Source organism: Microtus pennsylvanicus, chromosome 6 (genome assembly GCF_037038515.1).
Source record: "Microtus pennsylvanicus isolate mMicPen1 chromosome 6, mMicPen1.hap1, whole genome shotgun sequence".
Lineage (NCBI taxonomy): Eukaryota > Metazoa > Chordata > Mammalia > Rodentia > Cricetidae > Microtus > Microtus pennsylvanicus.
The window spans coordinates 82,904,827-82,930,871 of NC_134584.1; the positions used below are offsets into that span (position 1 = coordinate 82,904,827).

The following is a 26,045-nucleotide window of genomic DNA, read 5'->3' on the forward strand; positions in this document are numbered from 1 at the left end:
GAGTCACCTCCCGACCTGGCGGTGACTCATTTCCTCATGCTGAGTGACTCCCCTTCTTGTCCTTATAAATTAGATTCTGCAAATACTTTTAAACTGTTGCAGAATTTCATTATGTAACATGTTTTGATTGTTCTTTATATTATGATCTACATTATGCATATATAATATATTATATGTAGATATATATCTACAAATAACATAGATAGATATATTGGCTTTTTGAGACAGGCTTTCTCCATGTAATAGTCCTGAAACTAGCTCTGTAGAACAAGCTGGATTTTAACTCACAGAGATCCACCTGCCTCTGCCTCCCGAGTGCTGGAATTAAAGGCTTGCACCATTATTACCTGGCTCTGTTATATTTTTTCAGTTTCACAGTGCTAATCAAACTCTTACTGGATTCCATTTTATTTCCTGCTTCATTTTTTATTCTAACTTTAATTTGTATGTGTTTTGCTTCATTATATACAATGTATGCATGTGTTCATGTATGTATGCTATTCTGATAGTCGCCTAAGGTGCCAGTACACGCATCCTTTTCCTATGTTCCTCTTCAAATTGTACACATTTCTTTCTCTGCGTTGATTTTTTTTTTCATTTAACAGTGGGTTAGCATGGTAATGCTATTTCGCATTTGCACTGTGTGGACTTTTGGCCGCATTGTTTGCTTAAGGGCTTTAAGATAGATCTTTGACATGCTTTATACATTTCTTTCATCATGATTAAAAATAGCACTAAAGGAAGTAAAACCTTCTCTGCTGCTTAGATTAAAATAATGAAATAGAGTTTCCAAATGTTTGTATCTTTATGTGTGTGAGTATAAGCATGTGTGTGTGTATTTGTATGTAAACATGTATGCATGTGCAGTATATGGGTGTTATGTATGTATGTATCCATTTGTGTGAGTGTGTTGAGTTTGTCTTGTGCCTATAAACGAGTGCTATGCATATATGTATGTGTGTGTGAATTTGTATGTGTGCATACGTTTGTATGTGTGCATATGTTTGTATGCGTGTCTACATCTATGTATGCGTGTCTACATCTATGTGTGCGTGTCTATATCTATGTATGCGTGTCTACATCTATGTGTGCATGTCTACATCTATGTGTGCGTGTCTATATCTATGTATGCGTGTCTACATCTATGTGTGCATGTCTACATCTATGTATGCGTGTCTACATCTATGTGTGCATGTCTACATCTATGTGTGCGTGTCTACATCTATGTATGTGTGTCTATATCTATGTATGCGTGTCTACATCTATGTGTGTGTGTTTAACGAACACAGATTGCCCTTTATTTCTGGTCCACATAAACACAATTATGGACAGCTGCTCTCTGCATAGCACCACATGCCTTCTATTTCATAATAAATTGAGGCTGCAAAGATTAAATCAGTGAATATTAAACTCTTAGATTTTGATGTGGACTTAACGATTATGTAATTAAGCCTCCTGAATTATATTAAGAAGCTTACCTACAGCGTCCCTGCCAATTCCAGCCTAGACTGCAAAAGCACAGCTGTGGTTACAGGAAACACCAATTTGCTTCCTAGTGCAGTGCACTCCAAATATGCTTCCTTTAATCCTGCCCACTGGCCCAGATGCAGCTCTTTTCAATAAACGCAATTTTATTTTCCTTTTCCACATTAAGCCCAAATTGTATCTGCAAACAACCATCATGTCCTGTTTGGGTCGCACTTTTGGGGACGGCATCTTTCAAAGGAGCAGACGCAAGGCCTCCCTGCATAGTTACTTTTCTCAAAGCCTTTGCTCATTTGTCTTGACTTTCCCTAGAATCGCGCAGTGACACACCGGCCTCTGGTAACTCCAGAGCAATATAGGGAATCACCTCCTACTCTAGTTACTGCTGATTTCAATGATATTTAAACCCATAGCATCTGCTTCGTCAGCTGCCTTTTATTAGGAGTAATACGGATTGGCGTAGGCATTTCGGATTTTTGTGAGACTTAAACGCCATTGAAGCACCACTCTATGCTAGATACTGTGAAATGTTAGGGTCTTCAGGGGATTAAGATGACCTCTCCTGATGCTGCTGCAGAGATAGATGTCCACATGACTGCACTATGAAACACTTCTGAGATGGCTCTCTAGTAAAGACTTGTGTCTCCATCCGTCATATCTACTGTCCCGCTCAGGCTGATCTTACTCACATTGTATACACATTGCCTTGCTGGTCATGGAATTCATTGGTAAAAAATGATGGGAAAATAGAACTGAGCACAGGTTCTGAGACACAAGGCCCAACAACTGTGTATGTTTGGATACTTTTGTTCATCTTTGTTCTTTGGGTGGTGCATTCAGTCGGCTGTTGCACAGCCTTCATTTCAACGCCTTTCTCAAATGCACTGTGTGTATGCTCTGGGAAAGAGCAAATATCCCAAGCAACTGGATTTTCTGCCCTAATATACCAGAGTGTGAGCATGTTCGAATCGGCAGCAAAGTTTCTGTAGTAGAGGGTGTTCATTGAGCCATGCGCAGCTGTGACGTCACAGAACCTGCCAGGCTTCATGGTGTCAATCCTGAGTGTCCAAAGACTCTTGATAAGAATCACACTCACAACTCAAAGACTGTGCTTGCCTGTGTGATAAAGCCCACTTTCAAAGTCTCTTTCTTCTCTCCTTACTCACGAAAATCCTGTGGGGGCAGATTTGGCATTGAACCTCATTTCATAGATGGGATTAAACAATTCATCTTAAGTCACAAAATTTGATTCCAGTATGGATGGAGTGCTTTCTAAGTCAGAAAGAATCTGGGGTTCTTAGAACATCTCTTGGGGAAGGAATGTGTAAGTTCCAGTAGTTCTATTCCCGTGTCTTTGCCCTTGACACTTTACGGTGCTGTCTTAGTCACAGGACAGCGTAACTTGCTACGCTAAGCCATCCCCTATTTTACAAGCCCTCGTGATTGTTAACTCCCATGTGTCTAGTTGAAGGGTTTCGGCCTGCTCTCCTTCCTCACTGTCTCATCCTCCATTCTGATATACCTCGAAGTCAGAACTCACCTTGTGCTTTTCATTGCCAGCCCTTGAAGGTGCTGCCGCTCCACCTCGCACAGGCCAAAGCTTGACATCATCAGTGGTGTGCTTTCCCTGAACTGGCGACATCGGGTCAGTGCAGTTGGCTCTTCTTTAAAGAGAATTCAGGGCCCTGGGATAATGAGCTGGACGGCTGGGCTGAAATTTCTGGTGCTGATAACGGGTTTGTTTTATTGGTGAAGCCCGATGGGGTAGTGTTGCCTGTTCCCGGGGCGTGGAGATCTGACTCGTGAGTTCTACCGTGCCTTCTTCTGTGGATGCCTCAGGCAGTGTCTGTCCAGCCTGTCCACCATTACCCAGCCAGAAGGAGTTCACATGTCCACTTGCCTAAGGGAAATTATATTTACTGTGGAGTCAAGATCAGGCTGGGGTCTTTGAGGCTCGGTACTCACACACACCCCATGCCCAAGGAAGGGCGACATGAAAAAGTAAATTAAAAGTAGGAACCATAGTGGCAGGTCAGCCACAGCACCACTGTGGATGAAAAGAGGACGTTTGGTACAGCTCTGAATAAAGCCCCAGGATTCATTTTGCACTGGCTTCTGGCAGTTACGGTGCTCCACTTTCTGTAGGGCTTGTGAGCACAGAGGCCCGAAGGCATCATGAAGAAAAACGAGAAGGAAAGCAGGGAGCAAATGGAAACCAGAACAGACTAGGAGTGTGAATCCCTTCAGAAGTGGCCACCACTCTGGTCCAGCATGTTTTTTCCACAGTGGGACATGGGCTGGGCAGGCCAGAAGTTACCATCTCTTAAGAGTTTTCAAGTAAATCAGAAATTTTTATAATACAACTCAAGGTTTAAGGATTAAAATTATTAAAACATAAAAGCCAAGTGAAGTGCATTCTCAGTCTGAGGAAGACTGGCTCATTCTCATTGGTAATTCTTTTGAAAGCTCCGAGTCTCTGACTGATTTATACAACTATATTAAGTGCTATCCCTGCGACCAGTCTTGGCTCTGTGAGAAATATGCCAAGTGTTAAAACTTATTACTGAATCGCCAGCACATAATATAATTATTGACAAATAAAGAGTTCTTGATAAGATGGAATAAAGATTCCGTTGCCTTCTCTACATCTCACACCCACCAGAGATGCTCAGTCACTTTATGTCTTCAGTGAGTGCATATTTGCAAACATGGAGAAGTACTGATCTCCTGAGAATTTGTCTTTTATACTAGGTAAGGATTTTAGTGACTTTAGCCATATATAACAAATTTACTTCGCCTTTTTAAACTACCAAAAATCAAGAGCAAAATTTGGTTTCTTAAAGGGACTTAAATAATAATATTAAATTCTATGGATTTCTACATATTGAATGAGCAAAATTTTATTATAATAAAAATACCCTTGGATTTGGCTTTAAAAATTCACTCTTGAATGGCTAAAATGACTTGTATACTATAATTATAACCACTTAAAAGATGTATTTAGAATCTAATAGGACTATATCTGTTCTCCATAATGGTAGAATTTCAATAACATTTAAATGTAAGTTAAATTTGGAAAGACTATTTCTGTACAAAAATTATTTTTTTTAAATTATACAATACATTAAGATGTAGCATAGCTATGTGGGACTAAGAAAATACTTGGCAGGTGCACAATGTCTTCTTTACTTGTTTGTGTGGCCTTTGAAAATCATTGAGAGTCTTTGAGCCCACATTCTTTTTCTGCCAAATGATGATTATCTAAAAGAGAAAGAAATAAAGAAAAACTTCCATTCTGCGGTTGTATGAATGATGGCAAAAGAGATACCACATGTTTCTAAAGTCACTCAACACGTTTTATTTAGGTAACTATTCTGTGCCAGGCGCTGTTTTAGACACAGAAGATAAAACATGGAGTAAAGAAGACAGAGCACTTGCCCTCCTCGAGTTTGTTTTTAGTAGAAAAGCGATAACTAGAAAACAGCCTGAGAGATGGCGGGCATTATATGGCATCGGCGGGTTGATGGAGACAAGGTATTGGAGCAAGTAAAAGTATTTTGAATGATGCTGTTGGTCCAAGATTGGGATAATGAAATAATCAATTGACAGAGACTTCATTTAGAAGTTAACTTTTGAGCAAAGATACAAGAGATAAAGGGGATAAGCCCAGATATCTGGGGGAAGGATTACTGGATGCAGAAGACAGCTGTTGGGTACATGTGTTTGCTGTATCCAGAAACCATCAAGGTTCCAGTAACAATGAGTGGAATGAGAGGCAAAAGAAAAGATGAAATTCATAGGTACGCCCTGGGAAGAATCATCTCTGACATCTTTGCAGACTCTATTTTTACTCTGAGAAAAAATGGAAAGCAATTGAGAGGCTTAACAGTGATTAACTCAGCACAATAGAGAGAAACAGAGCTGTGCTGCAATTAGATTGTAGATGGGAAGAGTCAAGCCTACAAGAGACCAGAAAGAAACCAATGCATTTATATAGGTGAGGCAAGACACTGTTCCCGGCACGGAGGGGATAGCACAGTACCGAGTGCTTTATCTATTTTAAGTGTTATTCAATGGGTGTTTTCTGGTAGTTTAAACAGAAGCATGCGAACTGGCATCACAAATAACTGAACAGCTTTTGCTGGGACAACTGAAAGAATGAATGTTCTATGTGTGAGTTATAGAGAATTCTAGATGGGAGAAATCTTCTGGAAAGGTGTGTAGGAATTCACATGGAAGGTGTTAAGTTTGACATGCAGATGTCAGCTATGACGGTAGACCCGAGAAGCTGGCGCTCAGACAAACTAATGGTAATTTATTCAAGTATATCAATAACATGCTGAATTTTCAGAGACTAAGGGAATCATCTATGGATTCTTCCTGGGGAAACATTAGGAGATAAGAAAGAAGTGGATGAAGCAGCAGTGTCTTATTTGAAAATCACCGGTGAGTTAGGACTGTGGCATCCTGAAACACTGGGTCAGATGCACTGAGCAACTGGATTGAGGCATGACTTTGAACTTCGCATGGCGGAAGCCCTTGGTGACAATGTGTAGATTTTACTTTAATCGCAGGGATTAAAGCACACTGGAGAGGACTAGGAGGAGAGAAAGTAAAGGAACTGGAGGCAATTGTATATTCGTTTAAAAAGGGTGTCCAGTGAAGGAAACAGAGACAGGTTAAGAACCACAAAGGAAGTACAGACAGCTTATGGCTATGTTTAGAAGAAAAGGAGGTAAACATAAGTTTCATATTTATTTGCGGATGGGAATAAATTAGTAACAAATGCAGCCTTGGGAGGGAGGAGAAAGCCGTGCCAGACAGATGCTCCTAAGTGAGTCTTAGTGATGAAATCTAATGCATTCAGGGTGGAGTTGATGAAATACACTGGAGAGCTCGGTTCGTCTTCAGAAGGAGGAAGAAAATCAGGACACGAAGGACAAATGTCAGTGGGTCACACAGAGAACTATAATTATTTCATTCTCATCCTACAAGAGATTATGAGCATAAACTCATACTACTCAGAGGAGGATACTGTACAACCGAAGTGGATGAGATACAGAGCTGAACTACCCTATCACTATCACCTCTGATACACTGCTAGACCGGTTCTAGGCTGGATGGTTGTTCTCAGACTTAGAGATAACCTGCAGTAGGTTAGGAAAGGGGAGAGGACACTTTCCACCCAGGAACATCAGCACATGTGACTACTGAACATGTATGTTCACATTGCTTTTGGTCAATTGAGTACAGGTTTAACATTAATAAATCTAATCTATGCACACAGTGTTCCAGTTTTATATGTAGAAAGAAAAAATAATCTTCTATACTTTATTCCACTGGCCTTGAACATCACTAAAAGTAACTATTGAATCCGTGTTGGTAGATTGAGAGTAAACATACAGACACTTCCTTCCTGGGGTTAACAGCACTCTACACGGTCACTGCGGCCCCCCACTGCAGCCATGTTCTCAGCCTCGCATGCTGCCATTGAAATGACAGGAGCTGTGCAATGCAGACAGGCTAGTCATTTCCAGCTTTTCCACGACCTCTGGAGCTTCTTTCAAACGTTCAGCCTATTTGTAGGCTAGAGCCTTAAGACTTGTGTTTATTTAGAGCCAAAAGGCAAAGTAAGACCATGGAATGTGAGTCTGGGACTCTTCTTGGTCCAGCAGAACCGAGATCCCGAGCTTTAGAGCTACAGCAATAGCTGGGCTTGTGTGAAGAATGAACCGGTTGCCAGCCACTGGCTTAGCAGGATGCACGAAGGCTTCCCACTTGAGGCCGTGACATAAGAAGTTTAACCAGAGCTTCAGCTGATGCATGGCCTTTGCTGCTTCTCTAAAAGCAAAAATACAAAGGTTTGTAACACTGTTCTCACTCAGCCTGGCAGAGTTTACACAAACACGGATCCTTGACGTGAGAGAAGGTTGCTTCTGTTCTTCTTGTGCTCATCTGTCTTGGACCGAGCAGCCTGCTCACTTCTAAAACAGCTAAATGTTGTCAAGAACAGTCGCTTACCCAGCAGGCACTAGGGTTGTCAAGAACAGTCGCTTACCCAGCAGGCACTAGGGTTGTCAAGAACAGTCGCTTACCCAGCAGGCACTAGGGTTGTCAAGAACAATCACTTCCGCAGCAGACACTAGGGTTGTCGAGAACAGTCAGTCACATAGCCCAGCATGTGCTAGAGTGACTATATTTTAAGATGTAGTTTTGTCCTTTGGTTGAATACTGTCCTGTGGAGAAGACAGAAGAAGGAAAATCACCCAAATGCTATCATACTCCCAGGGCTTGCACTTGTCTTAACAATTGTTTCTAGGCTTTTCCTTAACTTTTGGGCCCTTTCTTAGATAATATGACCTGTCTCGTTTCCTCCTCACCTCTCTCTTCCTCTGATCTTTGTTTCTACTTTGATAACGTCACAATCAGGTTTTCCAGTGACTGACATCTACTGTAGCTGTGGATTCTTGTTTCTGAGGCAGAATACCTGATATAAGAACTTAAAGGAACAGGAATGTGTTTTAACAGTTTTAACATAGTTTTAACAGTTCCAGCCCACAGTGATGCCAAAGCTTGGTGCAGCTGGGTAGCTCAGGCCATGGCTGAGGAAAACATGTCTGTTCACATAGCCCCTTTCCTTGTAGTTCCCCCTGCACCTGTCTGTTCTCCTGTAGCCCAAAAGGGCCTGTCTTCCCTTAGGAAACGTTTGGAGAGGCCTTACGTATTAATAATCTTAGACACATCAACCCAACAAACTTGAATTTCAATGCTAACCAGCACAGGTTATGGAAGGATACCTCAGTGGGTACAGTGAATTCCATGGAAAACAGATGGACAGCCTGTGCTTAACTCCTGAAACTTACAGATAAGTGGAGAGCACTCTCCCCAGATGGTATCTTAACTCCATGAGTGTGTCTGGGCAGGCAGATGCCTCTACCATGCAACACAGTAATAATAATAGTTTTAAATGTGCTGCATTTGTTGCATTGACTTCTTGCTTCTCTGGGTCCTTGAGTCATTTCAGATTTGTGGTCAGTTTATAACATCTACAGTATCTGTGAGGTCCAGACCCTGATCCCCAGAGCTCCAGGGCTTTGCAGATGATGGTTGCCTACACACCATAAACCTCACCAAATTTGTTCCACGTGGGATGTCTTCCCTATTTTCTGAACAAGCCACAGCCATACGCGACCACAAGCTTCTCACCAAGACCAACTGCCTCCCCTCTAAGCACTCACTTTTAAAATCCCTCTTCCAACTTCTCCTTCCCGTCCTTGCTCTAATTGCGGCTACTACAGCTTGCTTTTCGCCATCCTGGCCTTACGTCTTTAAAGATATTTGAGGTTAGGAACTGTGTGGTGCAAATACTGCTACACTCATCAGAATTCTAATGCATGTCTGCTGTGGTTCATAAAAATTGCGTTTCTCAAGATGGCTGTGTGAAGGCACAGACACAGAGCTATGGTTTGGATCTGAATATCTGCTATGTATTAAGGGCTTGCTCCTTGGTGCACCACGCCCTGGAGGTGATGAAGCCTTCAGGAGAAGTCTGGGGATGTGCCCCCGAGCAGTATTTGGAGAATTGTACTCTCTTTCCCTCTTTTGCTTCCTAGCTATGAAGTGAGCAATGCGTTTCCTCCTTGGTCCCTGTCACCATCACAAGAATGCCCACCTTAGAGCAGTAGATTTAATCAGCCATGGCCTAGATACTTCAAAGTTCTTAGGCAAAATAGACCTTTGCTTTTTTCAAGGCCACTGTATTTTGACTAATGCAGTGGGCAACGTAAGGAGCCAAGTTAGTGCTTGTCAGGATAAGAGAAATGTGAGTTTCCAATTCCTGGATCAGAGATGGGAAATGAATCACATGGTCAAAGGGGCAGGATGACTGGGCAGAAAACATTCTGAGCTTGCAAAAACAAACAAACAAAAACAAAACAGAAGTTTGAGCAGTCAAGCCCCAGCTGATAGTTCACTTTTCTCAGTTACCTATTGCTGTCTGGGTTTAACCCATCCCCCTAGGCTATGTCTGGATTATAGGCTTCTGATGAGCTGGCATCTAGGTCTATAATTAAAGTTGGCCACATGTATTAGCCTCATACAAAGAATTTGCTGTAAGGTTGTACAGAGGAAAGTTTCTTGGTAATTTACTTGCCCTCACCCATATCGATGATTTGTACAGTGTTGTTCACGTGTTCACCCAAAGGGGCCAAGAAAGAGCCATATCTATGCTGGTGTAGGATGTGGGTTTGGAAAGTCAGGGGAAATTCTCAGAGCATGGTGATCCGTCCCCAATGCCCTATGCTCGCCACCAACCATAACAGTATTTTCATTCTATATTACATGGGGCTTGTATGTAACATGAACGAGGGCCTTCTTGTTTTGGTTTTCTGTCCCTCCCAGTACCCCACAACTGTTTAGCCCCAAGAAAATCACACATAGGACTCCATAAATTATAAGCAGATTGGCCCATTAGCTCTAGCCTCTCACTGGCTAACTCTTACATCTTGAGTAACCCATTTTTTCTGATCTATGTTAGCCATGTGGCTCAGTATCTTTTTCCAGTGAAGCAGATCACATCCTGCTGCTTCGGTGGTCTGGGCAGGAAAATGGGAGGAATCAACTTCCTCCTTCCCAGAATTTTCCTGTTCTCATTACATCATTTCTACTTCCTGTCTGGTTTTCCCATTTATATTTCCTGCTTGGCCAATCAGTGTTTATTTATAACAAGACAGAATACAGACAATTCTCCCACACCACTTATATAAAGACTAAAAGACATGTTGGGTTAGGGTTTAGTCTGAGCTGGTCTCAGACCCTTAGGAATTTTGTCAGCTTCTTTTGGCTCCAGCTGTTTGGCTTCTTCAAAGTTCCTGAGTAAATGACCAGGGCTTGGACATCTCTCAGCTCTTTGCAGAGTGTTTAGTGGCCATTTGGTCTTTGAAATTTTCCTTTTATCCCCCGCCCCCCATTTATGAAAAGTTGTGGTAACAAAAATAAGAATGGCTCCATGCTTTTGTGAGATTAATTATTTTAAATGAGGAGAGAAAATCAAACACCTGAGAAGAAAATGGCTCAGAAATGGGCAAGCCAGCATTACGCTGTGCTACAGTTGCTTTGCTACATGGCCCTTTTATTTTTCTCCCGAGGAACGTAAGAGCCATTGAGCTCAGAGGACACGGACATCCTGTACAGGAAATAGATGGTGTGTGGAGAGGAGGGAGGGCGCCCAGCAGTCATTCTCTGAATCCTTCAGCCAGTTTCACTTGAATACATTAGAGAAGGCCATAAAGGGACGGGAAGCAGAGCTCCACCTGGATGGCTTCCAAGCCCTTCACAGAGCTCAGGAAAAGCTCAGCTAAGCCACATGCATTTTATGTTTTCCTGCGGAAAGATTCCACTTGGTGGGCTCAGGGTTAAGGAGTCTCAGCAAGTTTTTATGGAGGCACTAAAACATTCTCTTGGTGTTTTGCTCTGTTGCTGAAGGAAGCCCGTGGGGGAGGGCAGAACTCGGGGGCTGCCGACTGATGAGCTCGGTGAGGCACTGATGTGAACACAATCATGATGCAAGCCCAGCTGCCCTGCTCCTTGGACGTGTCTCACCGAGGAGTGTGTGTGTTTGCACACACAGCCATGCACGTGTGTACATCCTCAGTTGAAATGTAAAAAGCCTAAACTTGGGAGAGTAGGTATGTGAGGATGTTTGCTTTGCCCACACAACATGAAGGGATGGTTTCCTGTGAGAGGACAAGACAGCCACATGCAAAGAGTTGAGAGGGGAGGGTGTGAAGACTGAGCTCCTCCCCGAACCAGGAGCTCCCCCACCAAAAAAACAACCATCAGTTCCAAAGAGAAAACAGAAGCATATTTTGTTCTTCATACGAGTGATGTAGAATGTTCATTGAAGCAAAAAAACCATTTGTGACATGAACTCAGCCTTTATTTGGGCCACCATATCCTATGGTGTTTATGTCACAACCTGTGATTTACACAGGGGGTGGGTGTTGTCATGAGAAATAAACCTGTAGTCTTTGGAATTTGCTGCAACCAGTTCCTTTATCTGCTGACTTAGCTGATACCTTCTCTTTCTAGAAAAATATGCATTGGTTGCCTTCCTGGTTTATGCTTCTCCAAGAAAGCATACTGTCCATCTTTAAGATACCTTACCATGCACTAACACTTCCAACTCTTCATTCATAACTAATCTCTTCCCACATTCTCATTCTTCTTAAATTGTAATCATAAAAATATAGTTGCCATCTAATCTAGAAGGTAAGACATTGTATTAAATGGAGATGATGGATTGCTACCAGTGAGGAAAGTACCTCCTGTTTCTCCCAGGTTTAGAGGATCAGTGTATTTCTACCCCATTCTAAGAAAGCTAGAAACGGTCCCTCCCTCTCTCTCCCTTTTCTCTTTCATTTCCTAAGTGGTCTATGGAGCTTCTACTTTCAAAAACCTTGAAGAAAAGCAAGCAGCTGCATTTCATTTGAAATGACAAACTCATTCAAAGACAAAACCTTAGACGCTTAAGTTAGCTTTTCTGTTTTCAAAGTAGGAAGAACATCTTACACCCCCGAGTAAGCTGTTACCCCCAGATATGGGAGAGTATGATTCAAGATGCCGAAGCCATAGACTCGTTTCTGGAGGACTATGCAAATATGCAAATCCTGTTTCATTCATTCATTCTTGAATGAAATGAGTGATAAAGTAGTTCCCCTTCAGCCTGAGAGAGCAGCTCCACCTACTGCACAAAAGCTGTATTTTCTGCTTTTAATTGCACAGTGGAATTTCAACACTACAGCACCAACCACTAAACAGAGCTGGTTGATACTTAATTGCCAACATCAAGCTATGAGTCAGTTTATCAGAATTTCCTTCTCCACATTGTCAAATGAATCCAGCTGTCATGAGCTTTCCTTAAATGTCCCCTTCCTTAGTTGCTTTTTCATGGTCCACTACTAACACTTAAGTTTACAATATCTTTTGAGGAGAGACGCATAATGTTCTGCTTTATATTGCATCATTTCTGTCTTTGTGAAGCTGGGGCCACTCATTATCCTTCCAACCGTTTGGATTAGGTCATCTGGTTTCTTAATCGCAACATCAGATAAATGATAGCAAGCACAGCACAGCCCTGATATGATTCCTTTTTCCACTCTCTGTTGTTCGTTCAAGGTCCTAACTGATTATTGACCTTTCAATGCACTCTGGAAGATGACTCGTCTTGTCTTGAGGATATGATGTTATCACAAAACTGACTTGATAATTAGTTTTGCAGCTTCCATCATTCATGTTATGTGTGCACTTGTCAACTCATAATTAATTAATTTATAGTTGAATAGAAGGCCACAGAATCAAATATTTGTATTTCATATTTCTCAAGTCTTTGTTCTCCAAATAAATTGAATAAGACACAATTTGTTCATATATTACGTGCCAAATTCACAATTATGCAGTTGATCCATATTTAAATTTAGACTTGTAAGTACCTAATGGGCTTAAATTTTTATTTTCACTTTAAGAATGGCTATGTGGGTGTTTGAGAGATGACTCAGTGGGTGAAATGTTTGCTGAAGACTTTGGCTTGGATCCTATCTCCTCATTCCTTCTTCATTACTGAAAATGTGCAAAAGAAAGCGCAACCACTCAGCACCCGAGCAAAAGGCCAGCACAGTGATTGACACCTGTGTTCTCAACGCTGGAGAGTTGAGAGAAAGGATGGAGCGTAGAGTTCATTAGCCAGAGGGTGGGTTCAAGTTCAGGCTGAGGCCATCTCAGCATGGTAAGATGGGAGCAATAGAAGGAGATGCATGATGTAAACCTCTGTCCTCTATACAAGTACTGAGCCATGCATACGTATATGTACACATGTACATACACTGTGAACCAGAGCATGTGTGCACACACACACAGAGAGAGAGAATTCTTTAAAAACACTATCTGAAACTCTAAAAAAAATGTCAAAAGTCTGACTTTCTCAAATATAGCTGCATTTTACAAAAAAGTGCCATATTTGCCATAAATCGACCCATTCACTGACAATTTTGGTGTCTGCTAAAACCTGACCCTGTGCTAGTTTCTGGGAACTTGGTGATTAAATAAATGGATTCCTCTCCCTCCCTGAACTCCTTTTTAAAAAGTTTTCACAGCAGTAACAGACTGAAGCAGTGTGTGTCAAAAAAGATGTGACAGCCTTTCCTTTTTCTTCAGGACAGAGTAAAACTCAAGGAGACGACTTCCTTGAAGATAGAGGCCACAAACTAGGGTTTCAGAGAAGGCAAACTGTTCGCCAGAAAGCTAAGTAGAGGAAAGAAAACTTATAGAAGAGTGAATATCTTGAAAGTCCCTGGGTTAAGAAAGCAGGGCAGGATGAGGGGTATAATACACTTAGAAGTTGGCATTGCAAACTGTTTTCTAAGGTGGTTCTAGACAAGTGTGCAGAGGTCAGATCACGGCGGAGCCTTCATGAATTTGAACTGATTCTGCATGCAGTGGTGGTCCTTGACTAGCTTTTGTTGGTTTATATATCTTAAATAAGGAAAGGGGAACAATGAAATGGGATTCGAACTGATTAAGAAGTTCCCATCCCACACTACAGAGGGAGGATAGGAGATGAGCGGAAAGGAGGCAGGAGGGGCGTAAGTTAGGAAACCAGGAACTGACTCTTGGGATGTCAATGCATGACAAGCAGAGTACGGTTGGACTGCTATTAAATGGGCCGTGCTAGGAGTAAAGATGATCTGATGGTCAAGTTTCTTTAAGAAATCCACCAAAACTTCTGTCTCCAGCATAAAGAGAATCTGATAGCATCATTAATTGACATTCAGGGAATGCCCATATTAAAGAAAAGCAAAGCAGAAAGGAAGCCACTGTCGAGGACAGCTTGCATCTGGAGCAAAGGTCCATGGAAGCCTGCTGTCATGGCCAACAGACATCTGGGGTAAAGGTCCATGAATCCCGGGTGAAGGGACAAGTTCACTCAGAATAATGATTGTCTGCTCTGTTTTTCTCATCTTTGCCACTGTTCTTGCTCCACATCCTGCCACAGAGGACTGGTATGAACAGCTACAGCCCCTCATCCTCACCCTGAAGGAGTGCATGGGAGAGGTGGTGAGCCGAGCCAAGCAGTCCCTGACGTTTGTGCTGCTTCAGGAGCTAGCCTACAGCCTGCCCCAGTGCCTGATGCTGACGCTGAGAAGGGATATCGTCTTCAGTCAGGCGGTGGGTGTCCACTGTGGTGTGTAAAGAAGTGTGAACTGCCCCTGTCCCATCCTCCATGGGGGCACAGCCCTTCGAACGGTGTTATTTTTAAATAGCCCTTCTGAAATCCTGGCCCCCTCTTTAGTTTATCTGGATAAATAGACTGAAGACGTCATGGAGAACTTTTGAATCTTTGATATTTCTCTGTGAAAAGACACGGCTCAATGTGAAATGTATATTTTGCTTGAGCCGTGGATGGACTTTGAGAGGAAGAGTCATTGTTCTCTTGTGTCATTCCCTGAGACAGCCTATGAGGGGAAAGGAAGGGACTGTCACCTTGCATTGCAAGTGATGGTCAAGAGCTCATCAAAGGGCACATTTGTATATAACCCCTTATTTATTCAGCTTTCCCAGAAGTCTCAGGACAAGGTTTTGTAGAGATCTCTCCTTCCCTTCATAAGAGACTTTTTGCAAGGCTGCAGGATTTATTTGTAATAGTTGGCTGATGGTTCCCTTTTCCTAAATCCAACCCTAATCGTGACTCCAAGACCAGTTCTACCCCCAGCGCAGGGCTCACCACTTTCCTTTTACTCCCCTCTCTACTCCACGATTCAGTTTCAGAGGTCAAGTTGTGGAAGAAAGGAGAGCACAATGCTTCACGTTGTAAGCTGTCATTGCAGAGGGGGGTTTCACCAAACTGCCCATTGCAGTAGATTATGCCATTAGTGGTCCAGTGGAAGACGGACCCAGCCAGGCACGGCACTTTCCCTTAAGCCTGCTCATTTATGATGTCCTTTTAGTGACTCTTGTCACGTGTGCAAAAACACAATACTAGTAGAATTTGATAATCTTAAGAAGTTTAGTGGATCCATGGTTATAGACAGTAGACATCCAATTCAAAGATTTTCCACCTTGGTTCTAAAATCCATTTACCTAGTTTCCTTTCAATTCTGTATTCCCAAACCCTTAGACAACGCCACCCTAGATCAAAGACCATCAATTTAATAAATATGTGCAAATTCTAGCAGCTTTGTTATATATACTTGCTGAATTTTAATTAAAGCTGGGATGTCTCAAAAATCTGAAGATATTTACAAACTGAAGTGATAAGGTTGCTGACCCCACTGAATTTCTTGAATGATTTCTTTCCTTAGCTTGCTGGGTTGGTGTGTGGTTTTATCATCAAGTTACATACAAGTCTGCATGACCCCAACTTCCTCCAGCAGCTTCACACAGTGGGATTGATAGCGCAGTATGAAGGACTGCTAAGCACCTATAGTGAGTATTGCATGCACCTATGAAGAACTGCTAAGCATTTATAATGAGTATTGCATGGGTTTGTCTTAAGATCTTATTGCTGGTCATAGTCATAATATATCAGTTTTCTCAGATAAGGTGAAAACTCAGTGGTGAACCTTTTCTATGCCACATGTCAGAGGAATGGTGTAGCTTGTAACTTCTTACTTGCTTGCCCTTGGGTTTTCCTTGGGATTCAATTTATGTTTTGAAGATGGAATTGTGGGTTATTTCAGAGTGGGCTCTTTAACAGTCATCTGGATTTTTTTAAATATACAGACTTATTGACAACATTGGTTTCATTGACTGGATTGGAAAGACCCCATAGCCTCATGTCTAGGACTGTGCTGTTCAATACAAGAGCCCCATGTGTTTATGGAGAGCTTGATATTCAGCTACCCCCAAATCCATGTGTTCTAGACATGAACACCAGATTGCAAAGACTAGCAGAGGCAGCTTTTTGCATTAGCTGGTGGGAAGTTTATGTGGCTTTACATGTGAATCTGCAGTTTATATATGTTGGGATTATATGTACTGTACTATTAAAATTAATGTTGCTTTGTTTCATTTTATTCTTTTGAAGAAATGAAGAACAGAAAATCTGAAGAATAGCCCACATTCTACTTCTATTGAATAAGCTAATCTAGGGCATTTATTATGTCTTCAGCAATGTTTTTCAGAATCTGAAGACAAAATTAGCATTAGGCGATTGATAATTGATGAAATGATCAGTAAAGCCCTCTATTCTAAAATATCAAATGGCAGTCCTGTCAAAAGAAGATGTCTAAATGATAGTTTGCTTCATAAAAAGGCTTAGAAATCTCCCTCTGGCTTCTCAGTACAGGTGAACATTCTTCTTCCCTCAAAGGGAACACCGACGTCTGCAGTCCATTGAAAGCATTCTTATTTCGCTGTTGAAAACCTGCACAGTTGATCCGGGGCATATGCTGAATGGGCTCAGTGCATTGAGAAACTCAGTCACTGCACTGCCAGGCAGAACTCCAGCAGGGAGGCACCGCAGCGAGCAGCATTTTAGTTTAATAGTCTGTTTGTTAACAAGGTACCTTTCTCCCTGTGCAGGTGATGAAATTGGAATGCTCGAGGACATGGCTGTCGGCATTTCAGACTTGAGGAAAGTGGCATTTAAAATAACTGAAGCCAAGTCTAGTGATGACCTGCCCGTTCTCACAGGAAGGCGGTGAGTGGGGCCCCTGCCCAAAATCTAGATGTTGTCACACTCATGGCGTTTTGTGGGCATATTTCCTCGGAATTCAGACTTGATGTTCTTTCATCTCTTCTTCTTCTTCTTCTTCTTCTTCTTCTTCTTCTTCTTCTTCTTCTTCTTCTTCTTCTTCTTCTTCTTCTTCTTCTTCTTCTTCCTCCTCCTCCTCCTCCTCCTTCTTCTTTTCCTCTTTCTACTCCTTCTCCCTCTCCTTCTGCTTCTCTTTCTTTTTCTCCTTCCCCTTCTTTTTTTGATGAGAAATAAATGCAGATTGGATGATACCAGGAGGTCCTGAAAATATCCTGGAAGTCTCATGCATGTTTGTGAAATGTTCATGAGGTTGGGCATAATAAGGTTTATGAAACAGAAGAAATCTGCAGCCGCGGCAACATCCAGAGCCAACTCCTCTTCTCGCCGTCTGGTCCAAAGCTCTGGGTGTTCTTATGTTTGCGAGAATTGCTCAGCTAATAGCTTCATAATTCTTGAGATGACTTCAAATTAAATTCAGTTAAAAGCAGCAACATGTAAGGAAGGATATATTCTTATGTCAGGTGCATATTCTACCACTTTTTAAAATTATTTTTGACAATTCACTTTCAGACTCTGAGATTTCTGAGAAAAGTTTTTTTTTTTAATAAATAGTTTATAAGGTCAGGATATGACAGGCAGAGTTCCAGAAATAATAAAAAAAAAGATGGCATGTAAAAGAGATTTTTAATAGAAGAATTGTACCATACAATAATTTGTTTCATTCAGAAGTCATCCAATTTTGATTGATCTGCTGTTATCACATTTGAATATTATATGAGTGACATGAATTTTGAAGTCATCTCAGGTCATAGTGTAAACATGTGTTACAGAAAGATGCGAAACAGATCAAGTAAACATATAATAGTTACTTAGAATTATATGCCAAAGGTGTATACATAACAGTAAGTTCCTCGTGTAGAGAAGAGAACTCTGGAGCACAAAATAAACAGAGCCCAATGAAAGTAAATGTCTCATCTGAATATTAACTCATCCTTTGCTATTATTGGAGGAAAAATGAATAAAATTGTTCACAAACACGTCTGGAACATAACACATTCTTCCGAAGTTTATTACCGAGTGGGATAAGCTGACACATCCCTCACCATTCATGAGGGAGTTTACCTGGCCACTGTGCCAGTGAGGGGAAGGAGGTTCTCGCTGAGGATATCCCTCCAGCTGCATTTACATTCAGAACTTGTTGGAGAAGTACAGTATTCCCAGGCCAGAAAAAATGCATCTGGGTCCTTCCTCTCTGCTATAACAAGAGCCACCTCAAACAGCTGTCTTATGTAGGGAGGGAGCTTAGTTAAGAGAATTACTTGCACACCACACTCAGAGACCTCAGTTTGGTCATCAGCCCAGAGAAAGCTGGGCCTGGGTTCCATCACCAGTAGTGTGTGTGTGTGTGTGTGTGTGTGTGTGTGTGTGTTTGCCTCCTCTACAAACCGTTTCTACTTTTCTTCTTTCTCCATGGCTGGCTGGCTCTCCTTTTTCTCTGACTACCAGCCTTGCCTATCCCTCCTCTGACTAGCTATTGGTCATTCTGGTTTTTATTAGACCAATCAGGTGCCTTAGGCAGGCAAGATAAAACAGCAACACATCTTTCCAGAGTAAAACAAATGCAACATTAACAAATACAACACATCTTTGCCTAGTTAAACAATTATTCTGCAATGCAAACAAATGCAACAAATCTTTACATAGTTAAACAAATATCCTACTCCACAATATGAGTCTATTATCAATAGTATTTAACAAAATATTTTACTGGAAAATTTAAAATTATTGTTAAAGGGAAACTCACTCTTTGTCCTGTTCTTTTTCCAATGTATAAATTATGCTCCTACCCACTCCATGTACTTCTGAAAATATGTGGCTTCCTCCGGTCCCTAGAGTAAATTCTTTACATGTCTACATTCAAGTTCTTCCTACATCAGATAATAAGTGTGACATGTGCAAGGAGCTGGACTCATTTTATGGATCCTAAACTTCCAACATTGTATAGTTAGGATCATTGTAATGCAATTTTCTAGTGGAAAAATGTTTCTTTTTTCTGCAAAATTTTCTAAAGAATCACAAGTGCCTGAGGTTAATTACATACTCAGTAATGTTATTTCCATCTGGTTGTCCCAAACAGGCTTGTTTTTCCATCCAGCTAGGCAAAAAGAAATGTGTATCCTACTCACATTGCTCATCCACGTACCTCAAAAGAAGCCACTCAAGGGAGGACAGGCTTATTTGGTCTCGGTATCTGAGCTAAGATGGTCTATCGGGAAGGGAAGGTATGGCTCTGGATGGCTCCATGACACGGAACCTCTGACTGTGACTGCCACACTTCTGTGTACCAAGGGCAGGGACACACTCTAAACGTGAACTATCCTAAGCCATGGACAGTGGCCTCCATTCCTTAGTTGTCCCACCTCCAAACACACTGCCACTGTCTGGTACCAACTGCTCAAACACCAAACTCTGTGGGACAGTTCCCATTTAATTTGCAACAATTTTACTTATCACTTTATTAAGACTCATTATACTGAAAAAAACATTAATATGTTTATTGTCCCTATTTTGAGGACTGATCTGGTTCTAATGATAAGTGAAGAAAACTATAGACGGCCCATGCACTTGGCCAGGTGTCGTAAAAAGTGAGGTAATCATCCTCCTTTCCTGTGGAACTCAGAGCAAGGCTGAGAGTGTAGGTACACATAATCTTGCCATTGCATATGTCATGCATTTTAACAATGAAACGGGTATATGTTCTTCAGTGAACGTGGAAAAAAAAGCAGGTAACCACAAAAGCATCGAAGGTGTCGTGGTCCAACTTACCTGTTTTTCCTCCCAATGAACCGCAAACACCCGAAAGCAAATACCAAGTACAGTTTCTTTCCCGCCCTTCGCTGTCCGCAGAGAACACTACGTGGTGGAGGTCAGGCTCCCGGCTGCCATGTTTGAGTCGCTCCCTCTGCAGATTAAAGAAGGCCAGCTGCTCCATGTCTACCCAGTTCTGTTTAATGTTGGAATCAACGAGCAGCAGACTCTGGCTGAGAGGTAGGCTTCGTGAGAAGGATGGTGTTCGGAGGGTCTTTGAAAAGCCGTATTTCTGCTTATAGAATTTAGACATAGGTATGTATAGCATTTTCCTCTCAACTAATACACTCTCTAGTTACTTTTTGTGAGAAAGTAAACTGTACACACGAAGAAACTGTACCCCTAAGTAAGTTTAAATGTGCCAGAACCTTGAGAAACAAACACACCGATGGCATGAGCAAAGTCTGCAATGGTCTATGAGGGTGACCTATAGAATAGCCTCAGACTCTTTCGTGTGCAGACTTTTAAAGAACTACTTAGGATTTCCAAGGACCAGTAGCCTCTAGACTAGACGAGTTTTCATCTTCTGGCCTGTTCTAACTGCACCATAGGTCACTTGATTTTGAAACATTCTCCTTTCCTTTATCTACCTTGTACATTAAAAACTGTGTCTTTAACTACCTGGAAGCTGTGTACGAGTGATAGGATTTGGAAAACCAACAAAATTGCCAATAGGGCGACATGCTGAGGGAAGCAGGAAAGTCAGTTTGCCTGGCGGTCTGACATCAGCATGCTGTTGATCAGGCAAATCACGTTCCCTCTGTTCTTTGATGCCTACTTTCATGATTTCAAATTTTGGTCTACCCAGGCGACTCTTGCATGGGAGATATACTGCATAAATCCTGTAACATTTTCTTTAATATTCATCCAAATAATAACTATTTTATATGTCCATTCTTACATAAACCTACTTTGACAAGTATAAAGATTGAAGACTAGACAGCTTAAAGACTAAAATTCTTTCCATACACTTAAGAGTCTGAGAAATCCATGAGCCAGTTCCAGGGCACTGGTTCTTGGTGACGGTTCTTTTCCTTTATGCTCCCATGACCTCTACTTTACATGTATGAATGGGGAGGGCAGAGATCTTTAGTATCACATTTTGTAAGGACACTAATCCTGTGGGGTCAGAACCCACCCTTGTATCATCATTTAACCTCGGTTATTCCCTTAGAGGCCACAGCAGTAAAGAGAGACACCCTGGAGGATACAGTTTCCACGCATGAGCATGAGTTTTGTGAGAACACAACACTTGTCCAACACTCCTCCAGTTACCTACAATATCTAGCCGAGTCAGAGATTCCCTAAGGAAGCTCCCTGTGTGTTTTCTGGACACTGTCTTCCTGCTCTTCAGGCAGAGGTTGATACAGATGCAGAACATGGGCTGTGCCAGATCCCGCTTTGCCAGGTATAGGGCATATGGAGAAAGCATGATCATCCTCCAGAGAAAGCATATCAGTAAATAGCACGTGAAATTTGGATCGCAAAATAATCAAAGATGTTGAAGAAACAAAACTAGTTAAAAAAAATACTGTGATTCTATGATAGGGACTTCCTTGTAGGGATGTGATTCTCAACCTGTGGGTAGCAATTCCTCTGGGGATCAAATATTTACATTATGGTTCATAACAGTAGCAAAGTTACGGCTATGAAGTAGCAACAAAATAATTTTTGGTTGGGGGGGGCGGTCACCACAACATGAGGAACTGTATTAAAGGGTCACAACATCAGGAAGGTTGAGAACCAGGATTATAAGGGAAGCTGCCTTTCACTAGCTTTGAAGGGCAGATAGGAATTCATCAAGCTGAAGGTAAAATAGTATACTCACAGGAAGATAGTGGGGGGAAGTCTCGTGGGCCTTGTGATGCTTAGATGAAGGAGAATGGTTAACTGCACCCCACACGTGTCCCTCAAGTGCTGTGTAGAGGGCAGATGTGACAACTAATGGGACTTGCATTTGGTTTTTATAGAGAGACAAGAAACTCTTAGAGACCTGGTATGAGGAAGGATGTGTTAGCTTAACTTTTCTAATATTTTAACTTACTGGCTGATACAGAGCTGATAATAAACATTTTCTGGAAATACTGTTCTAGGAATATGTCACAGGAGAGGTGGAAGGGAAAGAGGGGCCAGAGGCATGTCACTAAGATGTCCTCAAAGCACTATGAGATGATTCTCACCTGTCTAAAGGGAGTGATAAAAGCAGAGATTTGAAAAGTTCAGTGATTCTCCTTATTTAGCTTCTCTAGGATCACTAATTATAAGCTCAGCATCCTCCTGAATATTAACCTTCAGCAAGCGATGAAAGGAGACAGAGACAGAGACCCAAATTGGAGCACAGGACTGAAATCTCAAGGTCCAAATCAGGAGCAGAAGGAGAGAGAGCACGAGCATGGAACTCAGGACCGCGAGGGGTGCACCCACACACTGAGACAATGGGGATGTTCTATTGGGAACTCACCAAGGCCAGCTGGCCTGGGTCTGGAAAAGCCTGGGATAAAACCAGACTCTCTGAACATAGCGGACAATGAGGACTACTGAGAACTCAAGAACAATGGCAATGGGTTTCTGATCCTACTGCACGCACTGGCTTTGTGGGAGCCTAGGCAGTTTGGATGCTCAACTTACTAGACCTGGATGGAGGTGGGGGTTCCTTGGACTTCCCACAGGACAGGGAACCCTTATTGCTTTTCGGGCTGGGGGGAGACTTAATTGGGGGAGGGGGAGGGAAATGGGAGGCGGTGGCGGGGAAGAGACAGAAATCTTTAATAAAAAAATAAATTAATAAAAAAAAAGAAAAGTTCAGTGAGAAATGGATAAAGTGGCCAGAGAAAGGAATCTGAATACTACTTAGATCTCAGAACTGAATTTGTGATAGAAATTGGAAGTGGATTTACAAGGATTTCAGTCTGTGGTTTGGAAGGAATAGTAAATCTACACGGAGATGTCAATTGACACCTAGGAAGTGTATTTATAGATTTGGATGGAGGTACATATTGGAAGCCACTTGCTAGAGAGACAAGCTTTAAGAATGAAACTGGGACCCATTCAAAGAGAAGACAGATGCAGAGGGATACAGGAACAAGCTCTGTGATAGAGGACGATGAGAAACACCGGTGCACAGTTGCTGGGCTACACAGGCTCACACCGAATACATTCAAGGTGCAGTCATCCCTGGGAGACTTCAGGGATACACCCATGCACCCAGCAGTTGGCAGAGGGCAAGATGCTATCCAGCCCAGTTTCCACACACGTTCTTCCAATCTCTGTGCAAGGAGATCTCGAATGGACAGAGACAGATGGGGTGCAGCCTTGCAGAAAAAGTGTGGAGTGGGTTACAAAAAACCTTGCCATCTATTTAAAGGGAAAGGACAGGGTATGTTATCTTTAGTGCCAGTTCATATTCCCTAACTCCCTTCTTTGCTTTTGTTGTTGTTGTTGTTGTTGTTGTTAGGTTGGTTAGTTTTGTTTTTCTCTTTTCAGGTTCGGAGATGTTTCTTTGCAAGAAAGTATTAATCAAGAAAACTTTGAACTTGTTCAAGAATATTATTCGATATTCACAGAAAAGATGCCGCCTGATTGTAAGTATATACTCATTGTAGAAAGACTAACAATCGTTGTCTAATTAATTGTCTTAAGAGGGGCTGGAGACAAGGGCCGTGACTAAAGCGGCATGGGAGTCACAGTGATTTTGAGATTTTGTAAAGGAAAGGCATGATTACCCAGGGGTGTGGCCAAAGCCTACTTCCTTGCCTTGGTTGCTGTTGCCTGGTGTTCATGCTGGGACACTAAATGCAGTACCAGCAGAAAATGCCAAGATTTAGAAATATGGGTGTTATAATTAGAAATCTCAATTGGGTACACAGGAATTCCATATAATCTTTGACACTTAAATACCTTGACTGTTTGTGTTTAATCTTTAGACATGAGATATGGCGCATGAATATAAAGAGGAAGTCAGGTAGAGTACATGTTCTCCAGAATAGTGGTTAGTTTATAAATCAAGGGACAGATTTTAGACATCTAAGCTGATAGGCATGTTTTAAACTTTGGAATTGTCTTCTCTATTATTTATTTCTGTAGCTCTTTCCCCCACGGAGCTCTAGAGTATTTGGATTTATAGACTGACCGTCTATCTCTAGTATAATCTGTTCAGATATGTGTACCGATAAAAAACTAAGTTTAAACAAATGTGAAACATTAAATTTACAACAAAAGCTGCAATTAAAGTCCGATGCCATCAAATTACAAGCAATTTGTTTATTGATCTGTGTCTGATTATGCTTGGAGTTTCTTATGCATCAGCACTTTCAGATCTTTCTAGAACCCAATAAGTATTATTTCATGACACTACAGCAACCTGTGTATTCATATGCAGATAGATAGCAAAATTCACTTCCTAGTATTTACATTATAATTTTTATGTTATTATATTTTACATAAAATATTATTTTTGCCAAAAATTAAATTCTTCAGATGTGGTTTCTTAAGCATCCAGCATACTTGGAATTATACACCTGTTAATTTCACTAGGGTTACTAATATGTATATACCAAACTACTTTTCTTTATTGATTAATGAAATTTACTGAGATTTAGACATTGGTCACTAGTTGCTCCAAGGCTTTGTTTTTCTTTTCATTCTAAAATAATCTCAGAATTTTCTTTTACTTACAATGTGGTTTCTGTCTACATTGATATCTAAAAACTACATATGGCCTTCAGCCTGAGAGCATCAGCGTACCTGGGAACCCGTCAGCAAAGCAGGCCCTCAGCTCCTTTCCAGATTCCTTCATCCTCCCGGAGCCCATGCTTCCAAGTGATGTCTGTTCCTTAGCAGTGTTTTAGAGCTATTAGTATGCCGTCCTTATTCAAAGTGTAAATTCAAAGTACGTTGCTGCAAACTGTGAAGGGTTTTATTATGCCAGAAACAACCGTATCACCTTAAAAGGACATAAGGAGAAGTGCTTATAAGTATTACCTAGCATATGAAATATAAAATATTTATATACTCAGTAATTTAAACTATTCAAGGGAATAAATGTTTAAAGATTTAAGAACATTAAACTTTCTATATTAGCAATTAAATAGAGTAGCCCCCCTCAATGTCCAAGAGGGATTGGTTTCTTGACACCCTACAAATACCTTAAACTAAATCATTTCTACTAATAAAAACCTAGGGCAATCTAAGAAGTATGGAACTGTTCACTATGCTGTATTTTTATTGGGAATAATCACATATACACGAAGACTACATCAGGTTCAGGACAGATGCAGTTTTGTTTCTGAACTCTTCTGATCTACGGTCATTGAATTCATAGATGGTAATCCCATAAGGGGAAAAACTGACTATATAATCAAGTGTCTTTAGAACACGTACACACACACACACGCACGTACACACACACACACATAGTTATCCTGATCAGTTTGTATAAGGTATTTATGTATATGTAAATTTTATGTATATGATTGGGGGCTGATCACTCTGTATTAGAGAGCCAATTGAGGCCCCTTTCCAGGGGAAGCCAGTAGGAAGTCCTTAGTTGCCTGCAGTTCTTTATCAAGGACTGAAGCAATGTGACCTTTCCACCTTCCACATTAGCGTGTCTGCTCACGGTGTCTTGTTTAGGCAGCCATGCTGATGAGATTTCATGGGTGTAGTTTCTCTGACATTTCTAGGAGATTAATCCTCCGAGCCAGCTTCCCGTTCTGTTGTCCCTCCTCCCCATGACCTTGTAGTGAGGAAGCTTTGCTGTACACGTCTAATTCGGGGCTTCTCACCATTGTCTAATTTGGGGCTGCTCACCATTGTCCCCCTCCCCCACGACCTTGTAGTGAGGAAGCCTTGCTGTACACGTCTAATTCGGGGCTTCTCACCATTGTCTAATTCGGGGCTTCTCACCATTGTCTAATTCGGGGCTGCTCACCATTGTCTAATTTGG

The 26,045-nt window shown here is 41.6% G+C and overlaps 1 protein-coding gene across 13 annotated transcripts in view; it reads left to right on the top strand.

Annotated features, from left to right (window-relative positions):
• Positions 1-26,045, top strand: part of Inpp4b (inositol polyphosphate-4-phosphatase type II B) — a 757,204-nt gene that overhangs the window by 660,820 nt on the left and 70,339 nt on the right. For all 13 annotated transcript variants that reach the window (XM_075976561.1, XM_075976565.1, XM_075976570.1 and 10 more), the window contains 5 exons: positions 14,534-14,706; positions 15,840-15,963; positions 17,062-17,179; positions 20,141-20,281; positions 23,585-23,682. In XM_075976561.1, coding sequence (XP_075832676.1) covers positions 14,534-14,706; positions 15,840-15,963; positions 17,062-17,179; positions 20,141-20,281; positions 23,585-23,682 — 654 coding nt within the window. The remainder of the gene's footprint in view (positions 1-14,533; positions 14,707-15,839; positions 15,964-17,061; positions 17,180-20,140; positions 20,282-23,584; positions 23,683-26,045) is intronic.